The sequence below is a fragment of the Montipora capricornis genome, chromosome 4 (assembly GCF_036669925.1).
Source record: "Montipora capricornis isolate CH-2021 chromosome 4, ASM3666992v2, whole genome shotgun sequence".
Lineage (NCBI taxonomy): Eukaryota > Metazoa > Cnidaria > Anthozoa > Scleractinia > Acroporidae > Montipora > Montipora capricornis.
Genome location: NC_090886.1, coordinates 28,915,959 through 28,943,458, shown reverse-complemented (window position 1 = coordinate 28,943,458; position 27,500 = coordinate 28,915,959). Strand labels below are relative to the sequence as shown.

The 27,500-nt window shown below is 40.4% G+C and overlaps 1 protein-coding gene and 1 long non-coding RNA gene across 3 annotated transcripts in view; both read left to right on the top strand.

Moving 5' to 3' along the window:
* Positions 1-16,328, top strand: part of LOC138045885 (DNA topoisomerase 2-alpha-like) — a 40,247-nt gene extending 23,919 nt beyond the window's left edge. For both annotated transcript variants that reach the window (XM_068892515.1, XM_068892514.1), the window contains exons 15-24: positions 491-871; positions 2,314-2,513; positions 3,161-3,296; positions 6,702-6,897; positions 11,242-11,486; positions 11,612-11,695; positions 12,190-12,732; positions 13,178-13,357; positions 15,160-15,348; positions 15,488-16,328. In XM_068892515.1, coding sequence (XP_068748616.1) covers positions 491-871; positions 2,314-2,513; positions 3,161-3,296; positions 6,702-6,897; positions 11,242-11,486; positions 11,612-11,695; positions 12,190-12,732; positions 13,178-13,357; positions 15,160-15,348; positions 15,488-15,694 — 2,361 coding nt within the window. In that variant the 3' untranslated portion in view covers positions 15,695-16,328. The remainder of the gene's footprint in view (positions 1-490; positions 872-2,313; positions 2,514-3,160; positions 3,297-6,701; positions 6,898-11,241; positions 11,487-11,611; positions 11,696-12,189; positions 12,733-13,177; positions 13,358-15,159; positions 15,349-15,487) is intronic.
* Positions 16,329-21,311: 4,983 nt separating this feature from the next.
* LOC138045894 (uncharacterized) overlaps positions 21,312-27,500 on the top strand; it is an 11,060-nt gene continuing 4,871 nt past the window's right edge. The window contains exon 1 of the long non-coding RNA XR_011131688.1: positions 21,312-21,468. This is a non-coding gene — a long non-coding RNA (uncharacterized lncRNA). The remainder of the gene's footprint in view (positions 21,469-27,500) is intronic.

Here is a 27,500-nt window from a genome sequence, read left to right as displayed (position 1 = left end):
TTGAAAAAAAAAATCAAATCAGATCAGCTTAAATAAAATAAAAAAAGTCAGTGAGAGAGGAAAACCGTAGTACCACAAGAAAATAGGGTAGAGTCGATACAAAGTAGAGAACTATTTTAAAATTATTAAAGTACTAACAATAAAGTGAAGAAAATCATTGTGATGAGCATAAGAAACAGTTTGCATCTTACCTGTGGTGTGCATGAATCTAAAAAAAATCTGTATTTTAAGCTGTGGCAAAAAAGATAACTTTCAATGTATACACTTCGGGCTATTGAGCTATTGTTTTTTTTAATGTTAAAATATCCTGTGCTGAATCCAAGGGTAAAGATGTAGTTTTAACCCTTCCTCACTTCATAGTGAAACTTATAGATTTTACTCTGCCTTACGCCTGACGATTTTACTGGTCAATAATTTATTGGAGTGCTTTAGTTGTGAATGCGTTAAGGGACATTGTGGTGAATTTGCACCTCTTTTCATTATCTTTTAGCAAAGTTTGATGGGAACAATCATCAACCTGGCGCAGAATTTTGTTGGCAGTAATAATGTTAACCTTTTGCAACCTATTGGTCAGTTTGGTACTCGCATTCACGGCGGTAAGGATGCTGCCAGCCCCCGTTACATTTTCACCATGCTTAGTCCTTTGGCCAAGCTTCTGTTTCCTGTACATGATATGCCAAACCTGACATACCTGTATGATGACAATCTACCAGTTGAACCAGAATGGTACTGTCCCATACTGCCACTGGTCCTAGTTAATGGCGCAGAGGGGATTGGAACTGGCTACAGCACCAAGGTGCCAAATTTTGATGTGCGGCAAATCATTGAGAACTTGAAGAAAATGATTAATGGAGAAGAACCCGAAGAAATGGTGAGAAAAAGAAATTAATTAGTTCAATTTTTGTGAAAATGAAGGTGATACAAAATAATATTATTTTGCTAGCACTAATCTACTTTTAGCTACTTTTTGTATATATATCAAATCAGGGTGTTCATAGTTCTGTAAGAGAAATGATCAAGTAAAATTTACAAAAATGTTGTTAATCATCTTTTGCTTTAGGATGACCATAATCCTTATCATCATTATCGTTGTCCTATTAAAGTGGCACTGTGTCCAAAAACATCAATTCCTATTTTTCTTTGGCTTGCAAAACTATGTTAACTAAACACTAAGCGAACAAAGCTTTAAGCTTTGATTTCAAAAAGACACCTTTCTGTATATACTTTTACTGGCATTTTCGTATTTAAGGGTCTGTCATTACTAACTTTAAGATATTGAACGAGCTGGATCGAGGATAAAATGACTAGTCTACTATGAAATGCGTGTGTACGCCGCAGAATCAATATGCAGCACGAGAGTTTTGGGCTTTCAAAGTTTTAAAGTCGCGTTTTGCATATAATTATAGTAAGCTGCATTCACACGCTAGTGAGCCTTTGACGTCACTTTTCCCTGGATCCAACCCTCCGAGGTCCAATCGGTCAGTTTTAAACGTAAGTAATGGCGGACCGTAAAATTTAAAACTTATACTCAAAGTAAACGGCCTTTGGATAAAAGTCAAAGCTCAACGTTTGCCAAATAAACTTTCAAAATCTGAAGAAAAAAAGGAAGTTGTTCCTTTATCACAGGGGTACTTTAACTCTTGGATTCTAAAAGTTGCTACATTTACCGAAACAAGATAAATTCACACCACAAAGGACTGTGCACAATGCTATTTATGTCTCAACTAGTTTCCAGATTACCATTGTGCTATCTCGAGATAATGTGTATGTGCATTGTCTTGGTGAGGAATATGGACGGCAATAGTGACCTTCAGGTTTGACTTCTGATATGCAGTTTCATCCACAGAAATCCAAACTTCTTGTTGATTGCTTACCATGGCAATATAGTTGCTTTTTCCCTCTTTTTATCCCATGTGTCTCACTATTTAATTTTATAACAACAAAAGTAAAGAGCGCGCTCTGATTTATCAATTACGTATTTACTATTTTGCCCATGGGTGAATGGTTTTGACGAAATCACTGACGCATTCTCCAGCCATACGTTTCTTTTTCCTCGAACTGCAATAATGACCGACCAGAGTACTACTGCTGAAAACGCTGAAAATTTTTCGCATCTTTACGCAAAAAAACTTAGAAATGTCATGAAGTCGCCCCTTAACGGGTATTTTGCTCAAACAACTTGCAAACCGATTAGCAAACATAAGTGAAAGCCAAGTGTGCGACTCTTACTGTTCTTTCGTGCTTAGCAACCTCCCGCGTTCAACTAAAACCCAATCGAACACGCTGAACCGTTTACCATTTGTTAAATTTCAGATGCCTTCATACAAGAATTTCCTGGGCACTATTATCCAAACTGACAACAACAGATACACTGTCCGTGGTAATGTGGAGGTTATTGATACCAGGACTGTCGAAGTCACTGAGTTGCCAATTGGAACTTGGACTCAAGCCTACAAGGAGAACGTTTTGGAACCAATGCTTCATGGGACTGAAAAAGTGCCTCCAGTTTTAACGTAAGTTAAAGTTTGTGACCTTCAAAAGGCTTTGGATCACACAATAAAAGAGGGCTGCTGCTACATGTTTACAGACATTGACTTCAAAAGTTAATTTAACTCAGTTCTTAACCTTAATGAAGCATTCAGCTTTTTGATTCTGATAACCTCAAAAATATTGACCACGAAAAAGAAAAAAAAAAGTAACTTTGTGGATGGCGAGAGATCTCAGGAGCCCTTGCATTCATGATAAAAATCAAAATTTCTGGTAAAGTGTTCCATCAAGATTATCTGAGATATCATACTTAAGAAGAAATAGTGAATTATACGTACCCTGTCATTGCACCTTCAGATTATTTAATGCTGATATCTTAACGGACTGATAAAATTATATTAAATTTTAAATCTCAGATATTGTGTTTCTAGCATTAGGATTGGCTCACTCTGTTTCTGTTTATTATGACCTTATAGTATCAATTCTGTAACCAATAGCGGAGCGAGGCTTAAGAGCTCTATTGTTTTTCGGCCAATCAGAGTAAAGTCCAGATACTGGACTTTACGCTGATTCTTTCGCCTTCTTTTCGCGCCCTCTTTTCAAAACCACGAGGCAAAGCTCTGTCAGCCCATTGTATCCACATTCTTTTGAATTTTCATTCAATTTTTATCAGTGATTACAAAGACTACTACACAGACACAACAGTGAAGTTTGAGCTCAATTTGACGGAGGACAAGCTGGCAGAGGCTGAACAGGCAGGTCTACACAAGAAATTCAAACTTGAAGCTGCAATCAACACTACCAACATGGTAAGTGACTTATCTAAGCTTACAAGTGAAAGAGAATCTTTAATTTGTTTCCTCAAGCTAAGGCCAAAGGGGGTTTTCCCATTATTTTGGGTTATTTATCAAATGTTACAAAAGTTGTCCTGTAATTTATAAATAACACATTGAAGTACCTTTGCGATTTATAAATCGCACGATGCTCAACTTTGCGATTTACAAATCGCAAGATTGCCAACTAAACGATTTATAAATCGCAAGGTTACCAACTTTGCGATTTATAAATCGCAAAGTAATTAACTCTGCGATACATAAATAGCAAGAGTCACACATTTGCGATTTACAAATCGCGCCTTTGCAATTTCAAAAAATCGCACATTTGCAATTTATAAATCACGCGTGTGATTTAAGCCGCGGCTACACGAGCTATCTTTGCTTGCGATGGTGATGCGATTGTCGCGTCACCAGCGCGCGGTGAAAATCACCCGTGTAGCCACCCTCGTGCAGGTGATGCGACAGCTAAAAAAGTCGCAAAAAACGGCAAGAATTTGAATGAGTTGAATCCTTTCGCTGCAAAGTCACGAACTTTGTCACTCGTGTAGCCGCTTTGCAACATTGTGCCTTGCATTCGTGACAATTTGTGACATATCCATGGGGAATCGAGCCAATCAGATGCGAATTGCGAAAAATTTCTCGCCAAGTTTTCGCCAAGTGTAGCCACCACTGCTCTACTATTTTCAAAATCGCTCGTGTAGCCGCGGCTTTATGAATCGCACTTTTGCGATTTAATATACCGGTAACCGCAAACTCATGAAATTCATGGCTGCGGGCTCGTGGTCCAATGCTTTGTTTTTTTGGTGGACAGGCAAGACAAGTTACAAGTTATTATTAACGAATAAGGGAAGTGATCCTTCGACTTAAACCGACAATTAAAGCAACTGTCTCTTTTTGACACCTGAAAAATCCTCGTGACCTCTGCGATGCCGGTGCAATGCTCTGAAGCCACACACTTGCGTTTTACTTGCAAACGTACTTTGCCACAGAAATGCAGTAAAATTGAATTTGATGAAATATTTTTCGTTTTAAAAAATTGGTTCCGTCTTGCTGAGTAGCAGTGGCCTTGCTGTTTGGCCTGGGACATGTAACTAGTAATAGCTCTCGCTAAGTGCCAACGAAAAAGTCAATATAATACATGAAATTTTCGCGATTTTGCGAAAATTTTGCATTTTGACTCACTTTGATTTCGCGTTTTTGAGTGAGACACACTCAAGGAGCCAGTAAATGGACAGTTTGAGGATTGTACAAAAGAAGTGCTAGCTGGAGTAGAGACGGAAAGCAGAATAGCTCAAAATGATTGTTATAAACGTGTGTAATAAAGTCGCTGTTTAGTTATTGACATAATGTGAGTCAATTAATTTTCGCGTCATGTTATTTTCGCGACATTTAATTTTCGCGTCACTTAAATTTCGCGACTTTTTTTAAATCGCGAAATTCGCGAAATTAACGTGTCGCGAAAATTTCATGTAGTAAGGTAAATAGTTTGCAGATTTGTATCAGAGCTCCAAAACACCCAACAGTAGTTGTAATTTTTTATTCGAAAGTACTGCAATTCTTTCTGCAATTCAACTTATCTAGTTTACAATAATACAATAATAGAAATTGCACACTTTGGACAACAATGTAGATGTCAACGTTTTTTGCAATAATATGGAAAGTACTGCTGTAATGTTTGAACGGCCGTAATTTTAACAAGAATACTGTACAATGATTAAGTTGAAAAAAACCAGTGCCATGTAAAAAATCGCCGAAGTGTTTTCAGACTATTCAGTGTGGAACATGTGACGGGGAATCAAACTGTCTCGCACATGAAAGTTGTGTCACTTGTAGCATATTTATTTTGCAAGATACAACCATGAGTTACCAGTCAAATTGATCGTTTAATTGTGTACTTTGCAGAAAACATATTTTCTTTGAAAAATTGTTTACGACTCAATGGTTTCAAAACGAAAAACAAACTGCGCTACTCGCAGGCCGAAATCCGAAATTGACAACAGCGGCCGATAGAAACACGTACGCCGGTTTAGTTTTGAGCTCGTTCACTCAATATAGAACACGATGGTTCGAAAATAAATATTAATGAACACTCAAAGCAAGTAACTCGAGCAGATTTAAATCGTTATCTGGAACTAAAATTGAGAATGTTTCATAAGCAACACAACATTGCGACCATATCTCACGGTCTTCCTTAAGCAACTGACAACTTGTCACGTGACAGAAGTGCCACGTGACAAGCGGCTACCAATCAGCCTCACTGTCCTGTCCCACGTATGTGACAATAGGGAGCTTAAGCAACGACAACGGCGACGGCAACGAGAACGTCACAAATTTGCGTATTTAGAGGGTAAAAACAATAGCTTTGCACGCCCTGCACTTGCGTTTTTCACTTTTGTCCATTTCGTTGCCGTCGTCAACAAAACAACAACGTGAAATAGCCAAGTTTTTGGTTTTATGAAGAACGTCAGCACTTAAGGATAAATTTTCATTTTCTCGCCTAAAATGAAGTGCCGTTCCGACTGGTCTCATCCTTGAGGAATTACCACATCCTTGTCATATTAAAAACGTTGAAATAGTCACGAAGCGATTAAAATAACGCAAATTTATATTTTGAGATGACGTTCTCGTTGCCGTCGCCGTTGTCATTACTTAAGCTCCCTATTGAGTGTCTGAGCCCTCCCTTCCTATTGAGGGAAGGGTTTAAAGTGTGGGTACAAGGATTGTCAGGAACGCAACGTGGGGGAGACTCAGCAGTCTCTTGGCGCAAGAATGAACCAGCATAGAAGACCAAGCTCTAATCCAGCACAGACCTCAGCGGTGTATACACATTTGAATTCCACTGGACAGTGAGGCTGATTGGTAGCCGCTTGTCACGTGGCACTTCTGTCACGTGAGAAGTTGTCAGTTGCCTGAAGAAGACCGTGAGATATGGTAGCAACGTTGTGTTGCGTATGAAACATTCTCAATTTTAGTTCCAGATAACGATTTAAATCCACTCGAGTCACTTATTCTTCTACTGGATGAATCAAAACATTCACGCTTGCTCAAAGCAAGTGTACACAACACAATGGTCAGGAAAATGGGTATTTTTGGCCGTGTTCTTGGTGCTGACCAAATAAAAGCGGACTCTGTGGCCAAAAACGAGCAGGTTCAAGTAAAAAAGTTTCAATCTTCAGACACAATACGCATGCTTGAACGTACGACTCGTTCTTGCAGTTGCACTTGTACTCCATTCTAAAGATCCCCAACGCTTTTGACGAGGCGTTGTTCTGTACATACTTTTTCACAATTAATCGTTTGTAATCTTAATGGCATTATTTCATGCCTTTCATAATTTATCTCATCACGGAATGAAAAAGAATCAAAATGTTATTTCAGGTTTTGTTTGATGCTCTTGGCTGTCTCCGCAAATACGAATCAGCACTTGACATTCTCAAAGAATTTTTCGACCTTCGTTTGGAGCGATATGCCATTCGTAAAGCATGGCTGGAAGGAATGTTGGCAGCGGAATCAGAAAAGCTCAACAGTCAGGCTCGCTTTATTTTGGAGAAAATTGAAGGACACATCATAATTGGTAAGTAATTATTTTGCCTTGATTAAATACTCGTTCTCATGGTGTTTTTGATTGTTGTATAGTCGTAAGAGCAGCGGTTTTCGCTGATTCACAGACGTAAAAGCAATTGTACTGAAAAGGAATGGTGGCAAGGACTGACGTGATGAGACGGAGACCTTTCGGCAGACTTTCATGTTACTTCTCGTTTGAAATGCAGGGTCAGTGTGGTTTGTCCTTTACCAAACCGAGCGAGCTTTCTTTACATTCGTTTCAGAGACTTGTGTTTCCACCACTTCGATGATTTCGTTTCGCAGGGGGGTGTATTGCACATGGAACGGTTCAAAATACACTGCGGCATCGCCTTCTCTCTTGTACTGCACTGGCACTTCCTTGGCGAGTCAGTGACTTGATTAATATTCAGTAGCTTGTGCTATATAACTACAATTTTTCCGGTTTTTTTTTAATACAGTACTTACATTACTTACAATACATCGTTGCTTGCACTACTACTGCTACTCACAAAAACTATCTTAACTTACACTACTAATCTATTCACAATATCGTACTTTACCTTGTTCACTATACTTGGCAATCATTACATTAAAAAAAAAAAATAAAGATAAAAATAAAATAATAAAATAAATAAATAAATAAATTAAAATAATAATAATAATAATAATAATAATAGTAGTAGCAAGGGCGCGAAACATCTTGGTCCATCAGATTTGTCAAAGGCCTTCCTCAGGGAGACGCCCTGTGCCCTCGGTTGTTTACGTTGTGTCTAAACCCGGTCGCCTGGCTCCTCGCAGCTACTCAGGGATATCGTCTCCAAACCATTGGAGTCCAAAGTTATCCACTTATTATACGTGGACGATCTCTAGGTATTCGCAGCTTCCGAGTCAAATTTCAATACAGTGTTGAGAGCTACTAGCGATGCCATGCTAGACATTGGGGTACATTGTAACCCCAAGAAATGTAGTGTCATCCATATTAGGAAAGGAAAGCAAATTGAGAATGCTGCAGATCTCAAGCTGGACGAGTCCACCCTAGTGCAGAGCCTTAAAACTGGTTCCAGCTATAAGTTCTTGGGTGTGAGTGAATCGACCTTGCAAGACGAGAAGCTAGCACTTGCAGTTGCAGCAAAGGTATACTTACAGAGGCTCTCAGTGATCTGGACAAGCCCTCTATCTGATGCGAACCGTGTTAAGGCCACGAACCAGTTCGCCTTGCCTGATTTAACCTACCTGATGTGGACGCAGCACTGGCCTTTGACTGAGCTGAGAGAGATTGACAGAGAGACGAGGAAGGTAGTCAGTGAAAATGGCGGTAGGCACCCCCTCAGCTCCACTGCTTTGTTCTACCTTCCAAGAGTGGCAGGTGGGTGTGGCATGAAGTTTGTTGAGCAAGAATATAAGCTGAGTAAAATCAAGGCAGCCATAAAGCTTTACAACAATCTAGATCCAATGATGAGTACAGTTCGGGCATTTGAAGAAAAAGAGAAGAAAGGATTTTCCTCTCTCATGAAAGACGCGCATAAATTTGCAGAGGAGTTGGAGAGAACTTTGACTCTGGAGCCTGCTGAGTCATCGTGCAGTTCTCAAAACAACCCCGAGAAGAAGATTACAGGTTATCATGTAAAGCTGCAACTAAAGAAAGCTGTATGTGCTGGGCTAGAAAACAAAGTACAGGATCAGAAGTGGCAGGGTCGCCTTGTAAGTAGTAGATGAACGATGATCAATTAAGTAAACGAGGCTGTTTTGCTTGGCTAAGCGAGTGGAGTTGTGCATCTACCCATACGGTTGCAGGAGTAATGGAGTTATACGAACAGCTCTTACCAACACGAGTCTACTCGGCCTATAAGATAGGCACATCTGACCAGAATAACATTATGTGCAGGACGTGTGGGAAAGCCCCGGAAGGCATTATGCACGTGCTAGCCGGGTGTCCATCTTTAGCGCAGACCAAGTATATGAATAGACATAACGCGGCACTGAAAGTGTTGTTCTTCGAGGTCCTCAGAGACCTTGATCTAAATGAGACTGTCTCACCTTGGTTTTCGCGCATTGAGCCAAAACCACTGTATGAATCTACCCAAGCGCAGGCTTTCTGGGATGTCCCAGTCTATGCAGAGCATACTACGGTGCGGGCCAATAGAGTAGATGCGCGCATTATTGATCACAAGGAAAAGAAAGTACTGTTAGTGGAAATGAGTTGCCCGTGGATTGACAACCGCGAGAAGAAAGAGGCTGAAAAGATGGAAAAGTACGGACCCCTACCCAAGCGCAGGCTTTCTGGGATGTCCCAGTCTATGCGGAACATACTACGGTGTGGGCCAATAGAGTAGATGCGCGCATTATTGATCACAAGGAAAAGAACGTACTGTTAGTGGAAAGGAGTTGCCCGTGGATTGACAACCGCGAGAAGAAAGAGGCTGAAAAGATGGAAAAGTACGGACCCCTCCGCTTCAAACTCATCAAGCGTTACCCAAACTATAAGATCGTACAACTTAACGTCATCATGGACGTATTGGGTGGTTGGTCGAAGGAACTTGAAGTGCAGATGAACAGGATCTTCGGTTCACGTACACTTGACATTTTGAAGAGGATGCAAAAGGCGATACTGTCGAGCTCCTTAAACATCGCTCGCACCTTCAAAGTCATAACCAAGTGAACTTGATCAAGGACGGATGATACTTACTCAAGAGGGAACCTGTTTATTTTGATTTTGTAATTTCTTTTACTTTTGGATTTTAAGGCTTAGGATTTAGATTTCTACGCAAATTCTTGTCAGCAACATAGGTCACGCGGTGCGCTCTTGAGCTTATTTTAGTAGCATTCATACGTTTTATACTACTACTACTACTACTACTACTACTACTAATAATAATAATAATAATAATAATAATAATAAAACCTTGCTATGTATTAATGAGTGTCTAAAAGCTCACGGATGCTCGAACGCTTGGTGACTCCGTGGATAATTTGCTCTTTAAAAATACTTTGAACGCTGTTATGCTGTAAGATTCACTTTCTTTGGCTGCAGTATAGATGTAGTAACGGGGAATTTTTTCGGTTGATCAAGTTTCAAACGCTTCTCGCGTAATTCGGTAAAAAAAAAAACACTTCAAATAAAGGGCATGCAGCGCGAAAACAAGCACGGTGACCCCAACTTTTTGCTGCATTTTGTCAATGTCCTGTCCATGAATATCGATTGTGCCAAGTTTGACAGAAATCTGTATAGTACGTCATTTTCAAGGGCTGAAGAGTAATTAGGCCTAAGCCAGATTAATTAGCCGTAGGCTTTGATTTTAAAATGTTTAGCATTGTCGTGAAGTTTAGTAACCAACCCATCCTTCACCCTGAATTTATCTGATATGCACTATTGCTAATTTGTTCTGAATTCACTACTATCGTTAATTTAGATCACTGTGTCCCAGGACTTGTGGAAAATGGCCATGTTTGCTTGAAACGACAACCCAAGAGCATGGACATAGGACTCGAGCCTGGGAATGTTGATTAATATAACCCGTCACCTTTCCACTTAACCACCACACCACTAGCTGCACAGGGAAAATATTTTAAACACTATTAATTTGATAATGATATATTATCACTCGGCAACAAAACAATATTAAACACTGCAAAAGGTCGGGTCTCCAAGCTCACAGTCATCATGATATCTAAAATATTAAAGGGAAGTGTCACACTATTTTAGTCAAACTGCAAAACACTAAAAAAACGTCCTTGCATCACTGAAAACCAAAAAAAAATAATGCTGTAGTTTTCTTGCCAATGACCATTGAAGTGCACTGAGGCTATTCTTTGTGGTTTGCAGGCAAGGATGGAGAAGATGGAAATGGATTGAAACTTGAAAAAACCGGCCAGTTTTTCCAACTTTGGTGACAGTGTTTTGAGAAAGACACCAAAATTTAATTTCATATCTCGTCAGTGGATTGTCAGGAATGTTAAACATGATCCACAGAGCTTTTCAAAATGAATTATTCACATGCATGTGCCAAAAGTGGAGCGTTTTCAAAACGATGCGGTTTCATTTGTCGTGTAAACAGCGAAACCGCATCGATTTTGAATACGGTTACTATTTTGGCGCGAAATTTGCATTGTTCAATTCAAATAGTGAACTTTTCTGGCGAAAATGGTTCCGTGTAAACACTTCCAAACCGTTGCGAAGATGCTACAGGTGGATAATTGCCACGTTATTCTAATTATGCGCCCTTGCTCCCAAGAGTATCTTATAGCTACAGAAAGTGGTATAGCACAAACTAACCATAAAAAGATCATAGGTTTGGCTTATGTTAAAAAAGATCTAAACAGGATATTCTTCATTCTTTTCTCCATTGTTGAACAGAAAACAGAGCAAAGCGTGATGTGATCGGCACGCTTGTGCAGCGCGGTTATCCATCGGATCCCGTGAAAACTTGGAAAGATCTTCAGAAAAAGGGTCCCGAGGAAGATTTGGATGATGATGCCTCTAGCGTCGCCAGTTCATCATCCAGTGCAGGTGGCCCTGACTTTGGTTACTTGCTATCTATGTCGCTGTTGTCGCTCTCCAGAGAGAAGAAAGAAGAGCTCTTGAAAGAACGGGATAACAAGGTCGGTAGCCTACTTATTCAAGGAGATAAAACAGCTTGTAATGCGGAACAAGCCCCCCCCAGAAAGACACTTGCTTTCGCTTTTATTGTATTATTGGTCGTATAATATCTCTCTTATATCTTTAGGCCGTGGAGTTGCAGATATTACGTGGTAAATCACCTCAAACTCTCTGGATCGAGGATCTTGACATGTTTGTGGAGGAACTTGAGGTTTGAAATTATCTTTCTCAACTAAACCTCCAGAGCTTTTCAAGTGTTAGTTAACAGAGCAGCTGTAATCGTTTGCTTCAAAGAGTTACTCGTTTATTGTTTCAGCAATGTTCGGTTTTGTGTTGGTGTTTAGACTGTCGGGCTTGACAGGTAAAAATGGTGGGAAATCTCGCGTCACTCTTTGGTTTTGCAGAAACTTTAGATGTTGAAGAACCGTGACACCCGTCCTGACCTTTTGTGATTGAAACAGTCGGTAGTTTGGCGTATGAGATTTGTCCCCCTCTGACGGTCGCTTGTCTCACCAATGTTCCCAGGCTTCGCGGGTCAATCCTTGTCAGAGATATCCGAAAAAAAGAGGCAGACGAACTAGGCAACCTTAATGCGAAACGATCACGTTTAAAGGAACGCATTTCTCCTTCAAGGTCTGCTTACCTCCTGGTCGAAAACCAAGTTTTTTTCTTTATTTGTTTATTTGTTTATTTTGCTCCCTTTAGAGAGTTGAACAACAGGAGAGAGAAGATGCCGAAGCACACGTCAAGACTAAGGGTGGACGCTCACAACAACAGAGAAAAAAAACAGTTAAACCATCAAAGAAACAAGACGACAAACCTAAGGCACAAGCCAAAAAGCCTGTGGTTGAGATTGAAAATAAAGATAATGAGAAAAAAGGTCAAAAAAAGAGCGGGAAAGGAAAGGATTCCACTGCAAAGAAATCAGATAAAACCGAAGATGTGTTTGGACTCGACGAAGATGATAAAGCCCCTGATGCACTATCGCTGGCTGAAAGAATAGCTCAGAAGCGAAAAGTGGCTGTCTTGTCATCGTCTTCGTCAGCTAGCAGTGGCACTGAATCACTGAGCAGTGCCAAAGCAAAGAAGCAAACCACGCTGGACGTGTTTAGTGCAAAGAGGGCAACTGCCAAGAAATCCAAAAAGAACGATAGTGATGATGATTTTATAATGGAGTTTAGCGATGAGGATGTTGACGAAGCACCAGCTGGGAAGAGAGCAACTAGAGTGGCTGCAACGTCGAAAAAGGTGGATGTCCTTTCTTGTATATTATTGTCGTTAACATTGATACATCGAGCGTGGCCTATTAACAAACTGGCTTCAAATTTTGAAGGAAATGTTAATCGTCTCCCCAAGTTTAAGCCACTTAGTTCCGGCAAGCAGTGAAAGATTAGCCTGCTTAATTATTGGTGGCAATAAGGACAAGCAAGCCCACGCGTTCTTTTTAAAACTTGGAATTGTTGAAGCAACAGTCCTCGTACACCGTATTCCAAAATGGCCATGGTGGCCCAGACTCGCACTCGTTTTTCTGTGCTTCAAACTGGCCTGTACGAGTTTGCGTCGTAGTTGATCGTTTTCGGTCGGGCCAGGGAAATAAGTCATAACTGTTTTCGGTTCATCTCAGTAGACGCAGTGGTAAGTCACTCGGCAGGTGATAACTCATAACTGAAGTTTCCATTTAATCTGTCATTAGGCTTACGTATTAAGTTCTGGTGATGAAGACGATGTGGCTCAGGTGGCGGTACAATCCGCCGAACTGGCAAAGAAACCAAGCTTAGATAGTGACGGAGAATCTGACAGTAGTGATGTGCAGGCAACACGCGCTCTCATTCAGAAGCTGTCTCCTGTCAAACCCAAAGCCAAAGAAGCAAAGGTATATTGACTAGTTGTATTGCTGTACCAAGAATACGAAATTTTAAATTGTGAGGAACTTCCTGTTTTGTCCTTACATAATCTGAATTATTTAACAACTGTGTCGATCAGTGGAGGTTGGGTGCCTGAGCCATCCTGGAGCTTCCACTATTGGCAGCCAGACTGAAGACTGCACCGATGAATGGCAAAACCTGACAAATCAACCAGCCATGAGCTCCCACGCCCTCGAGAATAGCTGCGCACTGAGCCCTTTGCAGCTGGCGATCACATGGCACAAAAACCGCCATGCTGGGAGCAAATTGCGCACTGGGGCATCTAAAACAAAGAAAATTTAAATTAGATGTCCCAGTGCGCAATTTGTTCTCCAGTATGGAGGTGTTTGTACCATATGATCGCCAGCTGCAAAGGTCCCCTTGGCTCCTTCATAGCCGTCTTTCGGGGTGCGAAGAAAAGTAAGACGCTGAGTATCATCCCAAAACACGTTTGTTAAGCAGACTAGATGGCTACTATGGCTTTACTAATTGGCAAAATTGCAAATCGAATGAAATCAGATTTAAAAGTATCCAAACAAATGTTAAGTTTTGCTGGAAAGGAATACTAGAGTGCCTGGACGAAGATCTTGGAGCACAAACTCAACTCGCATACCATGCAGGGAATTGAACCCACGACACCTTGGTATAAAGCGGGTGCTACTTCCCTCTATGATGCTTGAGTTTGTTGGTTTTCTTCTTTGCTGACAGAGAATTACTTGAAATTTCTTGGTATCGTTGCCCCGCATTTAATTTATTTTTTTTCTGAGAAGAATGGAGATTTTAGCACTTTTTCCCCATCCGATTTGCTTAAGCGCTTGTTCGTTTCAGTGTGTTCTTAAGAAAGCTGACGATAACTCTTTGTCCCACCTCCCCTAACCATTTCTCCACAAAATCAAACAGCATGTGTTCTCAGTACAGTGGAACCCCGCCATACGACCACCCCGTTATTGCGACCACTCTTTTGCGGCCCTAACAAAAGCCAACTCATTTTCTTATCTGAAAGCCCCGTTATTACGACCAACGACCACTTTTAGGGGTGTTCTTTATAAAATTACCCCGTTAATACGACCAGTCAAAAAGCTTGGTGGGGCTGCTGAATGAAAACAGACACAATCTGACAAACAATAACGGATTAATATTTTATTGAATGTTTTTTAGCCAAAGGTGTTAGCATGACATCCGGTAAATTGCAGTGTTAGTAAAAAGGATGCATTATTTTAATACAGTAGTACAAAAGATCTGATAGACTTAACTTTGCAGCATTTCGAGGCTATCAAAGTTAATTTGTCTTCTTGTTTCTGCTGCCTTCCACTGTGGCTTTTCTCTTCAAGTCCATTTCCTGTTCTTTTCTCACAGATCGGTTATTTGAAATGTCTAATAATTTGTTAAGCATATCAACGTTTCTTGGCTGTCCAGTGAACGTCTAAACGCATGGGATTTCCATCCCGTATCCTCCCCCACGATTAACGGCTTTCCCAACAACTTAAACTTGTGCTTTTGCTTCCATTACTCGGTTTCGTTTGCTGTTGCATTGTTCAGTTGCATTGAATTGCCGTTGTAAGGTTGTTAATTAACTGCAAAAAGGTTTTATATTTAGCGGATTAAAGGTATGCCTGTACTGTAGTAGAATGTAGTTTATAAGCATTTTGCATCATAATTTGACCCTACCCCGTTAATACGACCAAATTTCCATGGCCTGAAGGTGGTCGTATTAACGGGGTTCCACTGTATTTAAACAACTTAATTGTGATTTTGATGTTGGAATCGCCAGGCAAAGGAAACTGCAAAGAAATCAACGAAAGCTGTCAAAGGTAAGGCCGCCGAGGCGCCAAAAAAGGAGGCGGCGAAGAAAGGCAAGAGAGGAAAAGCGGCAGTTATTGAGAGCAGCAGTGGCGAGGAATCTGAAGCAGAATTGCCTTCCAAGAAACCTGCGGCTGCCAAGAAATCAAAAACCTTAAAGGTAGGGGGTCTTCACGCTAAAATTATTATATAGAGCCGCTCGAAGTTTAAATGATGCAAGGTGTAAGTTTGCTAAAACCATTAAGATCGCTTTGCTCCAACGTTTCATTGGTATTTTCTTCTGCTAATACTGTCCACAGCCTCAGAAATCGCCTCCGAAGAAAGCCAAACCAGCCCTAGACTCCTCCAGTGATGAGGCACCTGTTCGTAGCCGGACGGCGCGAACCGGAAGAGCCAAGGCTCCCGTCAAATACTTCCTTGAGAGCGAAGGAGAAGATAGCGATGACAAGGAAAACGATAATACCAAAGATTGGTCGCTTTCCGGTAGCGATTTTGAAGATGAGTGAGGAATCCTAATGTGTTGTGATGTTTTGAACACAAAGACGGTGGTTTAGTATTGGCTCCATCTGTGTGAAGATTATGAGCTGATTTTTATGGCGTCGCTTTCCAGTCGTTTTTTAAGTTGCTGTTGACTCCTTTTTTTCTTGAAATTGACTCATTCACAGTCCCCTTTTTCTTGTCCATCCGTTGAAAGCTCTGTGCGACCTATTAGCGATTGTTTCAAGGTAAATATTGCATTTTGTGACGTTCCACACTGTCTGGAAGCTATCAAGTTTACTGGGGAATTAATCATGCAGTGATGTTATGTCGTTATAGGCCTTCTATAATAAAGCTTAATGTCGAGGTAGTGTATAGGGAACTTGATTTGTTATACCGTCAGTATTTGTAATTACCACAGCAATTGTATAAAAAGTTATTTTAATTGTTTATTTTATGCCAATTAAACCCGATTGAGGCCTATCAGTCGGATGGCTGATAATCTGGAACGTGTGATTTATTAATGGCTTGGTTTTGTAGGCCGTTTGATTCCACTATAGCCCCTATTTAAAATTAGGGTTAGTATTGGTATTGGTAATCACTCGTTTTTTGTGCAATTTGGAATAAATGAGCACAAGTAAGTTTTTTCAATGACGAACAAAATTGCCTGTGGTCTTCTAGAGAACCGGCTGGCCTGACATTAACAAGTATTTACCATTTATCAGGATCGAAAGAAAGACAAAATTAATATTAAAATTTTACGATGTTTGCAAGAGAAGGTCCGAGTTTGTCGACGATTTTGTTGTGGAACAGCTTTCTGTCTCCGGTATTTCATTTGCATGCGCGTGGTAGTAAGTCATGGTGAAGTCAAGATGGCCGTTCGTATTTTAGCGTGATTATGAACGAAAATGGCGGTGGTGTCCAAATTATGGCCATCCTGCCGTATCAGCGCGTAACCGATACAACGACAATATGTACACACCGCTAATTTTTCTTCCAGTATTCAAGTTCCGTTTTTGTTATAGAGGTAGACTTCTGACACTCACAAAAGCCATTAATAGTTGAATCAGTTTCATACCCACCGAAAAAACATCTCGTGAACTTTTCCAACACTGGCACTGAAACAGTACAGAAACAGCAACAGTGTGATATACTTGGTCCTCGCTAAATAGTTTCAAATTTCTGTCGGTCCTTAAAGAAGACAAAACGAATGGTCGTTTTGCGAAGAGAAAAAAAAAAAAGAGAAAAGGCTGCTGGCGTAGCACAGCGTTGAAGAAATGAAAGAACCCATTTTCGATTATGATGCCATCTCATGTCGCATTGTTATTTACCTTGTAGAGTCACAGGTGACCCAGGCTCACTGTTTATGTCACGTACGGGTTTCATAACATGAGTAAATATAATAGAGAACACGTGGAGCGAAGACGCGAAGTTTAGGTCTGGAAATATGCTAGAAAATAAAAATAAAGATCGATGAAACTTACCATGTGGCGAGTTGTTGCTGTTCTTAATTGCCAACGAGTCAGGCCTTCTGAAGACAGAAGGCCTGGCGAGGCGGCAGCTTATAGAACCGCGAGAAGATTTTTAGGCGGACGAAATCTCAGAAGCGCTTCAAATTTGAGTGTAATGTAGACCAAAGCGATGAAATGTTGACCGTAGCGATAGGCAAGGAGAATCCCGCACGAGTACGCCACGTGATGTTTGCACGCGCCTGGTCACAATAGTTGATTGTTAGGGTTTTCCTGAAGTGTCTTGGGGTTTGTATCGTGAAGAGAATCTAACGAACTTCATTTTCGTCCGAAATAGTAAGTATACCCGCCATTACATACTTTTGCTTCCAATAAGGACTCTGTACAGTTTTCTGGAGTAGAGATTAAAGAAATAATAGCGAGTATTATATAAAATCGAACCAGCGAGTTCAGACTAAATTGAACCAACGTGATCATTGAGCGAAGTAGCTCAAGCGGCCAACGTGCTAACCACAGGCGAAACTGCTCAGTGAAAAAACGAACCTTAGTAAAAAGAACAAGGAAAGGTTACGTTTATACAAACGTTGGCCGTGTAGCACTTATGCTTGATGGTTCATATGGGATAGAAATCTAGCACTTCACGTTACACTACACTCTCTTCAGTTAATTCTTAGTAAAAAGAAACAGACTTGCAAAAATTCTTGTTGGTAAAGCTAGAAAAACGTGCGCTTTGTAAATGTACTCACCAATTTCGAACCAATGTGCTCAGATCAAATTTCATCTATGGTAAAGTGGCCAGCGTGCCACTAGCAGGGCAAAAGGAAAGAGAGAATTTGTTAAACATACGTTTGTCGTCATTGTTGCGTTTTCTCTACTCAAGTTTCACTGTACATTGTCAGTTGGATTAATTATGCAGTATATCTTGTATCTAAGCTTGATTAGCCTACTCCTTGCATGTCGGATCAACATTCTATAACCCCAGTGTTATAAATGACATGTTCTTCAAGTCTCAGTGGTGTACAAACCTTTTGAATTCGAACTTCGTTAAACATGTTCCTTTTGCAAATACTTTAACGACCTCTTTATTTTAGAATTATTCTAATGCAATGCATGTATTACTCGCATGGTGTAAACATTAAAGGACCTCGGTCACGATATTTTTGGTTCAAAAACAGACAAACATTGAGTTTAAGTTATGGGGAAATGGCGAAATAACAATTTGTTAGGCAACATAAGAACCAAAGATACAAGCATAAATGCAACCATGACGAGGATGATGAACGATGCAGAAGATTCAAACGGATTACAAACGATCTTTTTGATAAATTAAAGCTAAACTTTTCAAAATCCAAGAACGTGCCGTACCTCCTTTCATTTTTCAGACCTTGTGCATACATGACATCTTATCCTTCCACCACAGTTATGCTGCAAGCCTGTCTCGTTGGCACTTTAGTGGCAACTATAACTAGTATGTACACGAAGTTTCGGGAAAAATAGTCGCCTTCATCTTTCCTTCATTGTGTAGTGGCAAGGTAGGAGGCTGACTGCAGCGTCGGAGTTCCAATCAACCCCTCCACCAGCAACCATTTTTTGAGCGGAAATCGAATCCAGTGGCTAACTAAGCAAGCCAGGCTCGTGGAACATGAATTCCTTTAAACCCTGAATGCTCTGAAGCATCTTCAGCTAGCAACGCGAAGCCAGCAGGCGCCGTAGAACTTGTACGTTAACGAACCAAAATGGCGGCGCGAAATCGTTAGGATCACAACTGGTTCACTGAGCTCGGGGTACCTGGTGACGAGTATAATAAGACCCCGTGGAGGGAAGGGAGTCCCAGATTGCTCAAAGATAAAACTCACCGTTCGACTACACCTTCCCTCCACAAGGACTTATTATACTCGTCACCAGGCGCCCCGAGCTCAGTGCCATTTTGAATAGGTCAACACTAATTTCCATCCCTCAAACTGACATTGGACATTTCGTAACAATTACACGACGCAGTGTCCCATGTTAATATTGACAAGCTTACCGCTCTAAAAAGAATGAAAACAGGCAGGATTACAGCTTTAGTTCAACAAGAAATAGCGTTTCTAAGCTATGCCGCGCTGATCTACAGTATTTAGGTCTAAAAACCCCGTTGAAGACGGTTAACTTTCAATTGTTTTGCTGGGTACTACTATTTCAATAGTCTAAAAAATTCGATTTTGCGGTGGGTTGTCTCCTTAGTCTAGTGGATATCAGAAACTGCAAGGTGAAGCCATCGATTCGGGTTCAACTCTTTGCCTCGCCTATTGTGAATCTTCTCAGCTTGTTTAAAATCTTTGTTTCGTTGAAGTAGATTTGAAGTCTAAAATAGACTGTATGTCGTATAAGTTGAATAAAAAGGGAAATGTCAGTTTGAGGGAGGGAAAGAAGTGATCACCTTTTGAATAGGCCTTATTCACGATAGCGGCCATGTTGGTTTTCAAATTGTCATGCAAATTAGCCAGTTGTTATGCTGGGGGGCAAACATTGGAAAAAAGGCAAATTGCGGAAAATCGGCTCGTCGAAATATTGAAATAACATTGCTAAAAGTAAATTTTAGAATTTAGTACCTTATAATAATTTTGTATCTTTTGATTGCCTTTGACATTTTGACTTTCTAGCATATTTCCAGACCTAAACTTCGCGTCATATTTACTCATGTTATGAAACCCGTAAGCCTGAGTGACTTGTGGTAGAGTAGCTCTTTCAATTAGACTTTCTCCCCAGTCGGGTTTTTTTTAACACCCACGACCACCCGCAGGGTATTCCTCCCCTCCTCGGTTGTCCAAAAGGTGGAAAACGCTATCCACCGGATAAACAGCTTTGCGTAGCAGCCGTTTCCTTTCCTTTTCGAGGCGGAGATCGAACAAGCGAGCGATACTGAGTTGAGCAAAAAATTAGGGAGAAGTGGGGACGGGGTGAGCGAGAAGGGAGAAGGGGTTGGGAGGATAGGAATCGCCTGCAATCAATCCTAAACATTTTACCGAACTCCGTTCTCCCACGAACGGGGAGCAATAGCGCAATTTGATTGGTTAGTAGCCCGTCAATCAAAATTTGACATTCGTGCATAATCGACATCCGGAATACAAAACAACAAACAAAATAAAAAATATGGCCGAGTCCGTGGAAGCTTTCGAATTTTCTCTTCAGGAAACGTTAAAAGATCTTTCGAAAAACGGTAAACAGATTGATCTCAAACCGGAGCAAGGAGTTGCCATAAAGAGTTTAGTCCATGGACAGGATGTCCTCGCAATTTTGCCGCAACTGGTTTTGGCAAAGGCGCTATCTATCAAATACTCGTGGGAGTTAAGGAGATGTCAAAAGATTGTGCCTGTGTTCTGGTGAGGTGTCTGCTTCGAAGCTTGATTGAAGATCAGATAAAGGAGGCGAAATCCATGGGCCTCACAGCGAATTCATTGCCAGAAGCTTTCCTTGCAGATGTGCGAGTGGGTAAATTCCAGTTATTGTTCTCGTCTGCGGAAAATGCGCTGGACAAAGAGTTCCTTGAAATCTTAAAAAAAGAATTCGAAATTCCAAAGATCTCTTAAACTAGCAATGACAAACGCGGTAATTATTCGAAGCCATATCATTTCGCCCGCTTGCTTTTTCTGCCTTGGAAAGGAAAGCGCAATTGTTTTTCGCGCTTTATTTGCTTTTCGTGGGCTGCTTGTCAAAAATGGTTTACCGGAAGTTAATGATCATTGGCTGTAATGTAACCGTTGGTGCCCTAAGGGAATGCGGTCTGTTTGGAGGCGTTCGGTAAAATATCTGGGTCTGATTGCAGGCGTTTCCTCACCCCCTCCCCCTACTCCTTATTTTTCGCAATCTCTCGCAGTTTTCGTCCCCTTCGCGGGCGTTTGGGAAAGGGAAGGAAACGGCCGCTACGCATGTAGGCTACCGGATAAACCACTATCCAGCGGATGAAACACTAGCAAAACCAGTGTATAGCGCTATCCACCCTTTGAACTACTGGAGCCTGAACGGTAGTCAAAATCAACTCAAAAACTTCCCCTGATTGGCAAATTGTGGCCTACCATGGGAATACGAATTGCTGCGACCTTAACGGGGTCTGAGCGCGCAAGGAGCGTTTTTTTTTATTTTTTATTTTTATTTTTTGGGGTTTGTTTTTTGTTGTTTTTGAGAGATCGCGAAAAAAACGAAAACAAAACTGGCAAAGAAAAGTTTTTGATCGCCTGCGAAGGCCGCACATGTTTTACTGTATGGAAGATCAGCGGAGGTTGTTGCCTGGTATATGCGTGCGCATCCCGCATGGTCCAGCTAGTGAATCTCGAGTGTGAGTTGATGTCGATTTGGTAAGTAATTTTCTTTCTTGTCAACGGAGTTACTTTCTTAAACGTAATTTTATCAATCGCTGCAAGTATTCGTCATGGCCACGAACGATCTGGTGAAATTTCCAGGAGAAGATTGCTCTTTTGTAAGGTTTTCAGAGCTCTTGAGTGCATCTGGGCTTTCTGTCAAGAAAGACTCGATCTCTTTAATTGCATTTGAAAATCAAAGTGCATTTGGTACGTATACAGAGACGTTGTAATCGCCTTACTTTTAAGTTATTAATATAAGAGGCTCTAACGGAGTCCCCACAGGTAACAGCAGCTTTCCAATGGAAAAGGATTGCAACACGGTCGATACATTCGGAAGGGAAACCGAAACGTTTTTATATTTGTCTAACACAGTTGTCGGACAATTTTTTGAGTCTCCCGCAAGTCTTTTTAAAAATGTTGTACTAAAGAAAATGTATGTTGGCCACCGAGTTAAATTTCGAGGTATACCTCAATGCTTCTTCAGTCTCGAAATTGAAGGGTGCGTTTTTTTGGGAATATGCGAAAAAGGATTCTTGAATCCAAAAACGGATTTTGGCGAAATCCAAAAAGGGATCATGAATCCAAAGTATCCACACTTGAGGAGGATACTTCGGATGAAATCTAAATCCGGATTTTTGAAATTCACCACTACTTCAGCGTTTGATTTGAAAGAAGACCCCTAATAGCGTTTTCGTGGGATGCACTAACAGTTAAACAAATTGTCCAGTTATAGCAAACCACCATGCTTAGTCAGAACGAAGAAAATCACGTGTAAATTTTGAAAGTGTCGAAAGTTTACCAGACAGATAACCCTGTAACTTTAACTAGCTGCTACTTGTTGCATTAAAGAGAAATAAAGGTTATCTATTAATTGATGCAAGTAAATTTTCCAACGGAAACACTCAGTACAGCAGCAGTCAGAGTTTACTTTTACTTAAGATTATCGAGGAATGTCAGAATATGAAGGTGATATTTCTTTGGAATACTGAATGAAAAACACTAAAAACAACACAATTTTACTGATAGGATAGCATTAACTCCTAAATTTCAAAACGTTCAACTGTTGCAAATTAAGAATTGCACAAAAAGCAAATTTTAAATATAATCGAATGTATGAATTTGTGAAGGGTCTTGCATGTTTTTTTTTTTTTTGGTTTTTGTGATGTTGTGTGCATAACATTGGTCTGGGGCTTCATAATTTTGGACTGAGAATTTGTAGCATTGGTTAATAGGTGTTTTCTTTGTAGTATGGCCACAACTGTTCATGTAAGTAAATAGTAAATTATTATAACACTTTTTATTCAAAGTTAGCAGAATGAAAAGTAGTAATAATAGAATTAAACTCAGGGCTACACGTGACACAAGCAACCATACTCCTGTGAGCATTACAAGAATAAGAATTGTAAGTTTGAACTCAGAGAGCAAACGCTGAAGAACATTGAAAATATTCAATTTTCGTGCTGGACGGTGTTTTCCCAGTTCAACAATTTTCATGACGCTATGTCAAATGTGAACCAGCCTTAAGTTAGAAAATAATAAAAATAAAGTTTCAAACTGACCCAAACTGATTACCTTGCATTTAAGTATTTACAGTATTTGCAAGACAGTGTATTAATGTATCAATGTCTACTAATCACATTTGCATTCTTTGTGCTTTCAAACGAATTTCTTCAACCAGGAACAACTAATTTTCAATTGTTCTTATCCACTTTGGAAAACCACTCAGAACAGAACTGTTTTTTCGAAACAACAAAATTAAAACTTGTTTTTGCTTCTTAAATATATTCTAAGGTCGACTGTAACTTCTTGATCAATATTAGTCATTGACCAAATGTTTCCAATAATAAACCTTACATTCCTTTCTAATTCTTGACTGATGCAAGCTGATGTAAAACAATTCCAAGGTTAAGGTTCCACTTATGATAACAACATAAGCGCTCTAACTGGGCCTATCCAATAGAAAATTAAATAAATGCAATTAAGAATTTCCATGCACACTGAAACGTTTAACAATACATCATTTCACTGACACTGTCGTGCAACAAAAAATCAATTCAAAATCGTTCATTGAAAAAGGTCAAGAACTCGGAATATTGTAGGAAACAAATTTATAAATCACCTCTCCTCAGGTCTGTGTGGTACATCGTTTCTGAGTTGGTGGTGGCCGGAAATCGACGAAAACATCTGAAGTTCATTTTGCGATGAAAGAGTTTACTTTTCGGTCATGAAATAAAATTCATTTGTATGAATATATCTCCTAATGTACCTGAAAGCCTCAAACTTCTGAGATTCATAGGGATAGGCATTTTTTCCAACTAAATAGCTTTGTATCAAGGTGTCACGCAAGGTGACAATTCGGAAACTCAAAACGCTGTATTTCGAAACGAAACGGGGGCACCCAACGATAATCTTTGGTGAAATATGTATTCGGGAGAGTCAAATCGTTCTAACAATTTCGGTTCTACGTTGTCAGACATCTACATATTTATATACTAAAACATCGCCTTAAAGATTCCGCCACCAGGGAAAAGTAGTCCCTTACGTTTTCGGAAGGGGTATTTTGCAATTTTGGCACTTAAAGAGCTCACCTATTAGTTTCGGATGAGCAAAAGGTTCGATTGGAAGTTCTTAGAAGGTAACGTTCAGCTAACAATTTCTGAAATGAAGGTATCATTCCCTAAAATTTTCGGACACTTCATTTTCAGCTAAGATATCCGAACAGATCAAATTCTTCTAGGTGATAAAAAAATCTCTTTAGACGGGCAGCACTAAAAGCCGGAATCCAGAATCCGGAATCCGGAATCCGCAAACCTGAGTTTGAACATACCGTGGGCTTCAGAATGATGTAATTTCATGACACCCAAAATGCCCAATTAAGGAAACATATTCAATAACCAGTTAAAACTGTTGCAGAACTTAAAAGAAATACAGCAAAAGGAAAGAGAAGCATGGATGGACACAAATGGACAAGATTGAAACGGATTGCATTTAGGTAATCTTGAAAAAAATCGGCCCGACTTTTCAGTCCAAGTTTATGGCAGGTCGCTTTTGCTCAGAATCATCATGTGTGTGATGTAACGATAATTTTATCAGAAAATGAATTCCGCATTACCATTTTCGAGTATAAAACTCGTGATTAACAAAAGATATCCCCTGAACACCCTAAAACGACGTGACATAGCCCGTTTATAATCTATTTGGAGCCTGTGGTAATAGCTAGAACATAATCAAAGGATCGACGGAAAGATGGTAAATTTCAATTCTCGCGAATTGTGGATAATTCTGGTTTCCGGATTCTGGATTCCGGCTTTTAGTGCTGCCCTCTTTAGACAGTCGTTATACATTGCGAGGAGCCTAGAAACGTCTTTCAAAGAGAAAGAGAAAGGTTTTTGGCTTAATTACTCGCCGGGTGCTCTTGACGAAAGACGTCGCGGAACGCGAAACTTGAAAAAAGATTTATTTCTAGGTCATCTTCAACCTCCTGTAGATAAAAATTCAGAAGACCTAGCGATGTTAATTTTAGCATTTGATGACAATTTAGTGATTGTCGATAAAAGGGAAGCGTACTATGTCTAATAGACCTTTTTGCAGATACGGCGGCCATTTTGATTTCTATTGTTTCAAAAGACATTATGGGATGCTCAGGGGGCAAATTGAAATGTATTTGCCCCCTGGGCATCCAATAATAGCTATTTGAAACAATAGGAATCAAAATGGCCGTCGTATCTGCAAAAAGGTCTATGAACTGTAAACCTTGTGGATTGTATCGATCAGCTCCGACTGGACACTGAAAATATTGGCTGTACTTGAACTCGGTAGCCTGTTCCAGGCTCTCAGATAGTCGAGAAAACGAAAAGAACTACGTGTGAAAAGCGAGTGGGGGCTTGGGTCGAGGCGAGGCGGGAGAGCCTGTAAGCATCTCTATAAATTCTTCATTCCGCCCACTTTGCAAATAACCTTTCGCATGTCAAAATTTCAATGTCAAAGTGTTGAAAAAGGGCGGCATTGTGTGGTCCCACGCGAGTTCAAGCGCGATTCTTTTATTGTTGTTCAAAGGTGATGCGTTAATTCTCGCTTGTGCGAGTACGTTAGCCAGAATTTAAGGCACTTTTAGGAAAATAACTTTACAAGCGAACGAAGGCATTGTCAAAGCGCCCGGGAAACGAGTGTCAAGGAAATCACCGACGGGAGATTTAGCAAATTCGACCAAAAGACACGACCAGTTCGAAAGCTGCGAGTTCCCGACTCTCTGTTGACTTTTCCGAGGAAAACAGAAACCTGACCATCGAAGTTTCTGGCCTAGATGATAAGATGGTGTCATCAATAAACTTAAGCTCTGATGCATCAGGACATCCGATATTGAATGTGAAAGATTGATATTTCATGTGGATGGCTTCAATTGCATTTACAGTATACAGACACGTAGCCATCACCTTCGCTTCCTGAAAATCGCTTGATCTTTTAAAGCTTTAAGACATACAACGGAAATACAAGCCTGTTTTCGGCAATTTTTTTTGGTTTTTTGTTTTTGCTCTCATTTTTTCGAAGGCGATGAAGGCAGAAATTTAATTGACCCTAGCTGGTGAATTCGAATACGCAGCCAAGTATTTGCATAAGAAAGAATAACAAAATATAGTATTTTTCTCGGTCGTCAGAGTTTTCAGAGACCGCCGTTGAATGCTAACAATTGTGGCGTGCAGGAGACATAATAGTTGTGTCAAATGCGAACTATATATCGTACCCTATATTGTAAGCGGCGTGGAGAGATGTCGTATCACAACATTGAAGCGCTTTCGCAACGCGCGGCAGTAACTGAAAATTTATGCTTTTACCAAAACCTGTTGGAAGCATTGCAAATGGATCGTTTTTTCGACTTATTAAAGTTGAACAGACACAACTTTTGCTCGAATCTGAGGGCTTGTACGTTTGGGAATACTTTAAGACACTCGGCGACAGAGTTGACCTCTTTCTTTCGTGCTCCGCGCGTGAATCAAAATGATGACGAAAGTGTTGATGTAAACTGTCAAAATTGACCAATCAGAGGGTATACCAGGAGCTGGTATACCGGAATGAAGAATTTAAAGAGATGCTTACAGGCTCTCCCGCCTCGCCTCGACCCAAGCCCCCACTCGCTTTTCACACGCAGTTCTTTTCGTTTTCTCGACTATCTGAGAGCCTGGAACAGGCTATGAACTCGGTTGTTCACTGTCAGGGGTGATCGTTTCGGCTTCTCTATCCATGTTGCAAATTTAACTGAGAAGTTCCGAAGCTGTGATTTGACGTTAACTATATATTAGACTACACAAAATTTCTTATCTTCGCCTGGGATTCATCAAAATTAACTTCGACTCTTTCTAAAGATGAAATGTGAAGTCACTACCGTCAAGTTCCCGCCCTGCAAACTTCCATCTACATCTCCCATGAAATTAATGTCTCGTCCACTCCATGAATGAGCCTAAAAATCGCGCAAAATGGTATAAATTCAATGTAAAAACCATTTTAATAACAACATCCACCTTCATGATGCCATAACATCTCAGTCCGAGTTCAAGCGGGTCAGGTCTGGCAAAATTCTTTCCATGTCGCTCTCCCGGGATTGGGAATTTTTTAAACAAGCATATCTTGAAACAGACATATTCAATGACACTCACTAAAGAATTGCAACAAAAGCTAACAAACAACATCCCAAAACGTCTGCTCAAATGTACAGCCGAAGTCGTTGCACGTGGCGTGACGCTACGTCACAGCATAACCGTTGCATCCCAAGGGATCTCAATAGAGCCAATAGAAACTGTACATTTCGTTTAGACCAGGAAATGACTTAGATAAAGCCGCTGCCTTAACTGCCATGGAATCATGTATTGTTGATATCAGGCAGTGGATGCATATGGATACGTTAAAACTGAATTCGGATAAGACAGAGTATCTTCTGATTGGAACGCGAGAACAACTTCAGAAAGTTAGTAGTAACATCAATATGTTATCAGTTGGCGTCTCCCAAATTGTTCCATCATGCGAAGTTCGAA